The sequence below is a fragment of the Copadichromis virginalis genome, linkage group LG3 (genome assembly GCF_057382275.1).
Source record: "Copadichromis virginalis isolate Kocher_CV1m ecotype Utaka linkage group LG3, C_Virginalis_male_GT1.1, whole genome shotgun sequence".
In the NCBI taxonomy this organism is placed as follows: domain Eukaryota; kingdom Metazoa; phylum Chordata; class Actinopteri; order Cichliformes; family Cichlidae; genus Copadichromis; species Copadichromis virginalis.
The window spans coordinates 4,681,143-4,691,534 of NC_140620.1; the positions used below are offsets into that span (position 1 = coordinate 4,681,143).

The 10,392-nt window shown below is 40.7% G+C and overlaps 1 protein-coding gene across 1 annotated transcript; it reads right to left on the minus strand.

Moving 5' to 3' along the window:
* Nucleotides 1-6,260: 6,260 nt before the first annotated feature.
* LOC146712379 (syncytin-A-like) lies at nt 6,261-8,844 on the minus strand. Its single transcript, XM_085452629.1, has one exon. It carries the CDS (start codon nt 8,146-8,148, stop codon nt 6,817-6,819), a length of 1,332 nt encoding a protein of 443 aa, XP_085308755.1. The 5' UTR covers nt 8,149-8,844; the 3' UTR covers nt 6,261-6,816.
* Between the last annotated feature and the right edge of the window lie 1,548 nt (nt 8,845-10,392).

Sequence of the window (10,392 nt, forward strand, 5' to 3'; positions counted from 1 at the left end):
TACAGATTGGGAAGTTTTTATTCAGTCTTGTGGAGATGATCTCGACGCTTTGGTGGATGTTACTAGCTCCTATGCAGTATTTTGTAAAGACATGATTATACCCCGTAAGCGCGTTAAAATTTACGCTAACAATAAGCCATGGGTCACTAAAAGTGTCAAATCCTGTTTAAGGAAAAAGAGACAGTCCTTTAAAGAGGGGCTGTTACCGATTTTCAGACAGCCACCAAGGAAATGAAAATCGAGATCTTGAAAGCAAAACAGAGCTACAAAAACCTCCTTGAAAGCAAATTTGCTGCAAAAAATTTGGGGTCTGCCTGGACTTGTATGAAAACCATAGCAGGGTTTCAAAATCCCCAGAGCAGCAGTCAGGTCATTTTAGATGGTTTTAATTCAGACAGAGATTTTGCAAATGCTTTAAACATGTTTTATGCTCGTTTTAGTTCTTCTGATTTCAGCGAGGATATTTGGGAACTGAAACAGAAACTGAGAGATACTCAGCACTTTATCATTGAACTCAGCGATGTTAAAAAGGCCTTTCATACAGTCAATGTGAACAAGAGCCAGGGTCCTGATAATATTAGTGGCCGCCTAATTAAATCTTGTGCTGATGAACTCAGTCCTATATTTCAGGTTATTTTTAACAAATCCTTGCAAACACAACATGTGCCCTCTCTTTGCAAAGAAGCAGTCGTGGTTCCTGTCCCTAAATCTAAACGACTTCAGGCCTGTTGCCTCACTTCAGTTGTCATGAAAGTCTTTGAAAAAATCATCAGAAATGTGATTATGAAAGAGACTGAAGGTCAGCTGGATCCAATGCAGTTTGCATACAGGCCCAACAGAGGGGTGGAGGACGCACTTTTGACTTTACTAAATCTGATTCTTAAACATGTAGAGAGTAAAGGGACTTTTGCAAGACTTCTTTTCATTGATTTTTCTTCGGCTTTTAATACAACACAGCCCCATATTTTAATTAAGAGACTTTTAGAACAGTTTGAAATCAGGAAAAACCTGGTGGGCTGGATTTTAGATTTTCTAACTGACAGGTCACAAAGAGTGAGAATAAATGGGGTTCTGTCTGACCCAGTGTTCTCCTCCACAGGTTCTCCTCAAGGCTGCGTCCTATCGCCCTTATTATTCACTCTCTATACAAACATGTGTCAGGGCAGACATGAAAACAGGGTCATTATTAAATATGCAGATGTCTCTTATTGTCAGCTTACTGAAAGAGGGTGAAACTAACCACGGCCCAGTCATTGATGACTTTGTTCAGTGGTGGGAGGAGTCTTATCTCCAGCTGAACATATCTAAAACAAAAGACATGGTTGTTGATTTTAGGAAACAACAAAATGGGCACGGAGTCACTTTAATTAAAGGTCAGAAAATAGAGCAAGTGCAATCATATAAATATCTTGGGACCATAATAAATGAAAAACTGAACTTTGATCAAAATTGCAAATCAGTTTGTAAAAAGGGTCACCAGCACCTTTATTGCCTTAGGAAACTTGTTCATTTCCACATTGACCAAAAAATTTTAACTTTGTTTTATCGTTCTTTTATTGAGTCTGTTTTATCCTTTTGTTTGGTGGCATGGTTCGGTCAGACCTCTGTCACAGAGAAAAACTCTCTGAATCAGATAGTGAGATGGTCCAGTCGTCTGATAGGTGAGCCACAGTCTTGTTTAGCCTCCCTGTACTCTGAGCAGGTACAGAGGATGGCTTTATCAATCCTTAAAAATGGTTCCCATCCTCTAAGGGGTGAATTTCAGCTTCTTCCCTCAGGACGGAGGTTTCTATTTCCGAGATGCAGGACAAAGCGTTATAAAAACAGCTTTGTCCCCGTTGCTGTCACTGAATTAAATAAGAACTGTTTTTGATTCGAAATATTAAAGTATGTGTCACAGTGAGTTTTATATATTTACTAGGTATGTGTGTTTTTAAAGGGATGTCAAATGCTGTCATTTTTCTGTAAAGCAAATTTACCTTGCCTTTAGGTATAAATAAAGTTACCTTACCTTACCTTACCTTACCTTACCTTACCTTACCTTACCTTACATACTTTACGACCTGCTTAAGTTCGAGGTCACAGCGTCTGTAGAGCAGCTGGAACATAATGAAGTCTACAAGGTTAAAGTTTTCTCTTCAGTTATTGTTCTTTCTGCTGCTTGGTTTGATGGATCTGAGAGCTTTTGTTTTTATTATTGTTATTATAATTATCATTAATATTTTACTCTCTAGAAGCTTTAAAATAGTGTTTGTGTTTGAAAAAATTGATTTAAGAATTGAACAGAAACATCTGTCCTTCTGAAAATCGCCCAAAGGCACGGAGACAAAGTCAAAGGATGCAACCTGTAACTTTCTCTTCCTTCATGTCAGGACCATCATCCATGATTTATATAAAATGCATATAGCAACAGTAGCACTTTATTTTGGACTTTATGATTTCTGTAACTGGAAAATATTATTTTGTTTAAAGACAGAAGTGACCGCATAGTTGCAACATCAAAGGGAAATATTAATTAATTAGCATCAAGTATATTTGTTGCTTAAGCGTTTGCACTATAACTTAAGTAGGATTATAACTTTTAAGGAAGAAAAGATTTCAGATATTTAGTTCACTGTTTCAGTTATTTTATATGAAATTAAAACATTTACATTGGTCAAATATGATGCTCTAAATCAAATAAAAGTTTGAAAATAAATGATGTATTTTTAAATGCTGCAACAAATGTTCACAAAAAGTAACTATAATTAAAACCAGTTAAACAAAATCAAATGTTTGAATCATGCTTAACCAAATGCCAGGCTGGAGAGCTGAACCTAAAGTATACGTAGAAAGATTTCAACATCTGAGCAGTTTTTAATGTTTTTATCACATATAAATGTCACAGCAGTGGGTCCTGGCCCAATGCTTTGTGTTTTTGGTTTTCTTTGACTCTTGTTTTTCTTGGTTTTTGTTCTTCTTATTTATCAGGCTCTCAGTAATCTTAGTTCTCCCTCCCTCAGTGTTCATTTCAGCCTGTGTTTAGTTTCTGTTCCCGTGTCCCACGTTTCATCGTTTCATGTCGAGTCAGCCCTGTCTCTCTGTTTCCTGTGTCTCCCCAGTCAGCCCCGCCTCCCTCGGGCACTCATGTGTGTGATACAGAGTAATAAACCTGACTACATTTGCTACACTCTCTTTATTACCTGTTACTTTAAAATTCATACACTAATTATGTCTGCCCATCTCTCTAATGTGAAGGTCAAAGGTCAACATCCCAGTGACATAAGAATAATCCCAAAGGGGCAAAGGCAGCAGTTAATTTAGCACATTTAGCATTAAGGGTACAGCAAGGATATACTTTTACTTATTGTGGCAGGCTGCAGTGGAGGCTGGTGGCGGGACGTTGGACGGCACAGGTGAGGGTGATGGAGCTCATGACTCTCCCCTTTATAGTGACGGAGGAGACTGGCGTGGGGGAAGCGTGTAGTGGAGGAAGCCGAGGAGAGAGCTGGTTTCTGGCTACAAAGACGGCGTCAAACCAGAAAAGATTGCTCGTGGTCAAATAATGTGTCAATCACCTCAGGAAGACGACTCACTCGCTCTTCTTCACTTCCTCCTTAAACATGTGGAAGGAGAGCAAAGTGCTGCCAGACTCTTATTTCTGACAGGAACAGAAGAAACCACAGCAAACTGGTCCAGTTCTTCATCTTCATCACAATCTGTTTATTTCTGATGGTGTCTTCAGTCTGAGGTTTGAAGTTTCCATGTCTGTGTGATGTGTGGTGTGAAGGCTGCTGGTTAAACTGGGACTCACTGTTTAAAGCACTGAGTGCTCATAGAGAGATGCTCCACGAGTCCCAGTACAGACTACAAACATGGTGGAAACTTAGCTTTGATAGCCACACACTCTGCACGTCTGTGAGTAACTGTGATGAAGATGTGCAGAGATCTGTGTCCAAACAGGAGAAAGACTGTAAAGACTCTGTGCTTCTAACAGCCTCTGTTAACATATGTGAGGCTGTTTGTTGTTGTTGCCATGGAGCTTTGCACTGTTTGGGTCAGCAGGTCATGTGATCAGGTTTGTTCTGCTGGACGATGGTTCAGTGTCAGGGTTTGTTTGCATTCATCAATAAATATCTAAATAAATCAAAGACTCCATGTTTGTTCTTTCATCATGTGACCTCTGCTCATCCATCTCTGTATGTATCAGGATACATTTGGTTCATAATACACAGAAAAATCAGAGTTATTACCTGTAATAAATGTGAAAGATTCCTGCAGTGATAACCAGGCAGGACTGAAACACATCCAAGCTGTCACCACGGTAACAGCACCGCCCATCCACAGGTGAGGGGAGGAGCAAAAAGAGGGACTTTGACCATTTTATACTAAAAACACTCAACTAATGTTTCTAATATGAAACAAATAAGCCCACATTAATGTGAGCGTTTATTAAATAATAATAATCATGATTTCCTCCTGATCTCATTTCCACAGCAGAGAAAACTGTGGTGTATATTGAGGTGGAGGGTGTGGTCTGTGGCTCAGGTGTAGAGTGAGGGTGGGGTGCACCACACAGTACTGAAACACTCCAGCAGAGGGCGCTGTTAAGTCCTTATTGTAACACAGTTACTGTGTGCAGTTAGACTTCATACATAATCTGCACTTATTTCCATCAGACATGCTGTCAGTAAATGATTGGTTTCTATTGATTCTACTTCCTGTTGACTCGTTTGATGACAGTGAAACAATCACAGCTGATTGTGTGATGATGTAAACTGTCACTGTTACATTCAGTGTGTGTGACATAATGTTAGTGCAGGCTGATAACAGCCTGGTTCTGTTAGAAACACATGAACGTGTCCATAGATCAGTGTGTGTTTAACATGAGAGCTTCAGCCCTGCTGATGTGTTAAATAAAGACATGCAGGAAAACTGATGAGACTCTGAAATAACTCTTTATATTTATAATGTAACTCTGCATCAAAAGAACAACAAAGGATCCCAGACAGGTTTCTGTGAACAAAGACCATTCTGATGTTTCTGTGTTTCTAACACTTTGACATTATTAGTAAACAGACTGCAGTGAGCAGCATTTATAAAGAGCTTCTATATAAAGATATGACAGCTGTTTGACAAGTTTATCACTCTGTGTTTGGACCTGATCAGTCCAGCTGTTTACTTGAAACATGTTCATTTACCTGTTCTGTTATATTCATGTTCTTGTCTCTGTTGAAAACACATTTTAATGTCCCTCAGATTTTTCTCCCAGATGAATAAATATAAAAATGACACAAACTGACTGCAGCTACTTTTTGTCCTTTCTGTCAAAAACCTTCATGTGACTCATGAGAGACACGTTTCAGCTGTTTGTGACAGATCAGAGGCCAACAAGTCATTTATAACACTTTCCATCATTGTTTAGCACAAACACATGTTGACACAGCAGCGGGGCCGCAGTGAGAGTCAGAGCGAGGAGATAAAAACTCCTGTTTGACCACAGCCTCAGTTTGTTCCTGCACTTCAAACACTTCCTGTTGTTGACTGGGTGGAGTCAGGAAGCCAGCGAGGCCCTGCAGGACTGAGCCTTCAGACTGGGACGTGCTCTGTGATGGAGATCAACAGCATCACTGACTGTTTCTGTGAGGACACCATCATCCCAGCAGGGCTGTTTCCCAACAACAAGCCCTGGACCATCAGAGACCTGAAGCTGCTGCTGAATGAAAGAAGAGGATCTTCAGGTCTGGAACAAGGACCAGCTGAGAGTGTTAATAACGTTACTAATGTTCAGCTACACTTTACTAGGTCACATCTGTGACACACGTCACTTAAACAAAGAAGGAAATATTGGCTCTGTTTTATCTGCTGGGCCCAAAAGTGACTCCTGTATTTAAACTGCTATGAAGAACTTGTTGGTCTATAATATGTGAAACATGTGTCAAATGTGTCCATCATGAAAGACATCAGGTCATCTTGAGCCACAAAAACATTCCTATCATGAGGTAGAAGCTGGAATCAGTTTGTTGCAGACGTTTATATATCCGATATTTATCCAGTTAAAAGCTGAAATTCAAAAACGTCTTTTCCAGAGTCGTCTGTCCAAGAGGAGCAGAAGCTGCAACAAATATAACAACAGTTATTTAAGGCTGTTTTAAACGGCCACAAAGGAGCAGATTGGTTATAATGCAGCTGCTTCAGAGGAACAAACACTGTTTTTATTTCATGTGTGTTGGGGGAAAACTCTGCAAAAGACCCAGGAGAAATAAAGACACAATCAGACAAAGTTACTTTCTTTATCAAACGTGCGCACGGGTGAGCTGCGAACAACAACTCACGTCGTGAACAGAGGCTTGGCACTTTTTATAGGAGAGACAGTGAGAACAGGATAAGAAAATAATAAACAGATAAAGTAAACAACTCCATATGTGGCGCTAGTCTCGTCAGCAGAGAGCTGGGAGAAAGCTGTGAGAGATAAAACAATCAAAAACAATATGTCCCAAAACAATATGTCTTTGCTGAGAAAGTCTAAAAGGATAATTCTAAACTAATCTAACCATAGACAAAGGGCAGACAAAGGGCATCTTTGTACATTTAAAAGAAGGTAAAGAAACATAGAATCATTTTTCCTGTAACATTCCCTCCTGTTTTAACTTATTTTAAATGTGCAAAACAGTCGTCGGAAAAGGTTACTGATTAGTTACGCTTAGCAATTCTCTAATTTTCAAAATATCAGAAATGTAAATCATGTGGTCTAAAGAATTAAACAAATAAAAAGATAATAAAAGAACAAAGAAAAGTATAGTAAATGAAATAACAAAAGGAATTTATTAGCAGCTATTACAGGTTCTCCTCTAACAGAATTGCAACGTGATGCTGTTCTTCTTGAGGCACGGCAACATAAGCAGTCATTGTAGTTGTTATCATCTTTGAAATCATTACTCTTAGACATGGCAACACACACAACACTAATATGAGCAGTGCTATCATGATGAGACCTAGAAGGACAAACGGCTTTGCTACAGCAGCCAGCCATGAACCGCCAAACAGCCAGTCCAGCCAGTCCAGCCAGCCTTGTGCTGTAGCTGCTCCAGGTGTGTGGTCAGTGACATATTTTTGCAGAACGGTCAAATTCTGCAAAGCTTCATAAATGTCTCCTCCAGCTTCGTATCCATCAGGGATAAACATGCAACATGTCTCCCCGATCAGCTTGCAAACTCCTCCTTGTGATGCTGTTAGCAGGTCTAGTGTCAGTCTGTTCTGCAGCACCATCGTTCTGATGGCCTTCTGTTCTCCTGCTAAGGCCGTTCCCAGGGTCTTAGTTAAGTTGATGTGTCGTAGCAGAGCATATCGGTTGATCTCCACGTGATCCCGCACCTCGGCAACTCCAATGCCGGGGATCAAGCTCTGTAAGAATTTCACTCCTCCTCCCCAGATGCGAAACTCTCCCGGCACTCCGGTGTCCACTGTGATGCCGAAAGAATTGGGTGAGGCGATGTCCACTTCACGTCTCTGTCGGCTGCTGGGGTGATGTGCAACACTTTGCATGAAGAAGACGTGATCTGATAATTGCACCAGGGCGCACAGACCCCCCCAACCTTCAGGGAGTGACAGATAAGCCTTATTGCCACATAGGAAGTACCAGTCAGCCAAAACTCTGGTTCCTCTACTGCTTGGTTCCGTCCGTGCACATCCTGTCTGGTACTGAGTCTTTGTTTGTAGTGGCATTCGGTAGCTGTAGTTGGAACGACAGTTGATGCTCATCAGCGTCGCGTTACTGGCACAGGTTGCGTTGATTGAACAGGCCATACACTTCCTCTCGTTCCTCGGTGGGCAGAAAGTGTATATGTATTTACATAGGTGAGTAGGCAGCTCCCCCACTGCCCGCGATCCGTTGTTCATCACACATACTGGCAGTTGTGCTGCGTTCAGTTTGTTCAGTAGAATTACATCAGGCAGTGGGTCTGGGACTTGGGGCCAGGTCAGTAGGTAGGTCTGTCCGGAACAGTTCACATTCGTGAGTGACGATGACCTCCAGGTTGCTTTTGCTGGGATGCTGTAGTTGGCCTTGGACCAAAGAGTACCGTAGCCTGGATGTGTTGCCAGGCCCAACAGGCACCAACTGCGATCTTCAGGTATGCTGTACGGCCACAGGCCAGACGTCTTTGTCATACAGTGTCTGCCTTTTCTTCATATAGCGTGACTTGTTGTCCCTCACGGAAGCAAAGATGAGGAGCACGGCCAGGGTCAGGGCCGCTGCAGTTATTAGGAGCCACCACCTCATGACAACAGGACACACCCTCCTGTCGTGAGTAGACCCCCCGGCCAGAAAGGCTGGTCCCTCCACCGGGCGAGATCACAACAATTGGGCGAGCCTGTGTCGGCTGAGTTTAGATGGCTTCACTTACTCGTCTGCAGTTGGCTCTGATGGATCCAAGATGGTCGTTCCGCTATTTTGCAAGCGGTGGGCGTGGTGAGGAGAACCTGATGTGGTCCCTCTCACCTGGGTGCGCTCCAGTTTTTCCTTTGGAGCACTTTGATCAGAACCCAGTCACCGGGCTGTAATCTGCAAGACACTTGATAGACATCATTACATTCTTCGTTATTTACAATCATCTCTTTATTTTCCTACAACTTAGACATACATTTTGCTACTGAAATTGTATCTGCCTTTTTCACTGGGTAGATTTCTGGCCACTTTGAGAATACATCTATAACCACTAGGGCGTATTTCTACCCTTGGCATTCATTTAGCTCAATAAAGTTCATATGGATTGTGTGAAAAAGATAAGGTGGTGTGGGAAAACGGCCTCTTTTTGGTCTCAGGTTTTCCTGAGCATTATATTTTTGACACGTCATGCACGTTCTGACAAATTGTTTTGCTGAGGTTTCAGCTGTTTTGTGGAGGGATTTTGGCAACACTGGCTTGCCATAACACATCATTAAGTCGTTTGTCAGAACTGCACCGTGTTTTAGCCATTTTGCCTGCTCGGCTGTGCTTGCTGCTTTTTGTTCATTTTTCAACACATCCAGTGCAATCTGATGTGTGTTTACTGCCATCAATGTGATGTAATCATTTGTGCCGCCTGTTTTGCTGCTCTGTCAGCAAAGTTGTTGCCTGTAGTAATGAAAGAGCCAGTAGGCGTTGTAAGAGGTTGGCATGCTGAACCGGTTTTCCGGTTGATGTAATCATTCCTCTGTTTTGCCAATTTTTTTTTTTGCAAAATGATGCACAGCAGAGAAAACATACTGGCTGTCTGTATGCATGTCAAGGCAGAAGTCTGCATATGTTGGCTTTTAATAGCATGCAGCTTCTGCTCTAAAAGAAACAAATAAATAAAAATAAAAGAAAATGTGTAACATGCTCATCAGCTTAGCAGTGTCTACATATTTAATTCAGCTTCTCAATCCTGTAGTTTTAGCTGTTGTCTACAGGGTTTTGCTTATTGGTTGTTATTATAGGTGTGCTCTATATCTCAGCAATGTGTCATTCTAGAATGATAAGTTTCAAGCTGGTCAAGTGCCTCTATGCACTTCATTAGTTTAGTTATTCTCTGTATTGTCTTCATCTCACATGTCATTACACTGAGTTTCAGCAAACCTTAAGCTTGATGCAGACTACTGCTTAACAATTATCCACCTCACATCATAACCGATTAAGGTGCTTCTTCATATTAATATTATGTCATTGTTAATATTATCCTCTTTGTCTTATATAACAGCAATAGCATATTATAATTAGTGTGAATGCTTGAAAAGCATTCACAGTATTGTTCTTCTAATCTTTATTCTTATATTTTATTATCTATTCCGTACGTTTTTTGAAAGCCTACTCCTTCAAAACCGTTCAACTTAGAAAAACCATTCAAACACCATTAGATTCCTATTATTTTGGACATGGTTGCTTGTATTTTTCTCATTTTTAACATTTATATTTTTAATTTTATTCAACTTTATTCAACAAAAATTTCCCATGTATTTCAATGGGGAGACCCTTCAAATTCTCATTCAACTTACTCATTTTTAAACTCTTACTACTTCAACATACGTTCACATAGAGCCACCATTCAAACTTTAAAACGAAGACAAGACATTCAACTATTCAACTTGTATTTATCTTTTCAATATCTATTATACTTTTTCTTCAGTTCCAGTTTAAGTTTCATGATGTTTTTTCACCCGTTTCAGAGTTTATAATGGGTGTGTATGGGACGGAATGTTGGGGCTAGAGTGAGGCAGCTCAACTGCTAGAGTGAGAGGAGCAAAAAAATTAATCTTAAAATCTTTTTTAAAACTGCTGCTGTGTCCGCAGCGTTTGCTCTACAGGTATGATTTTACCCTCAAAACGTAGCCATGGCTGTCCTCTTTCATCCAATGTGTTTACTATTGTACTAGGTGTTATGGTTCTTTCATAAA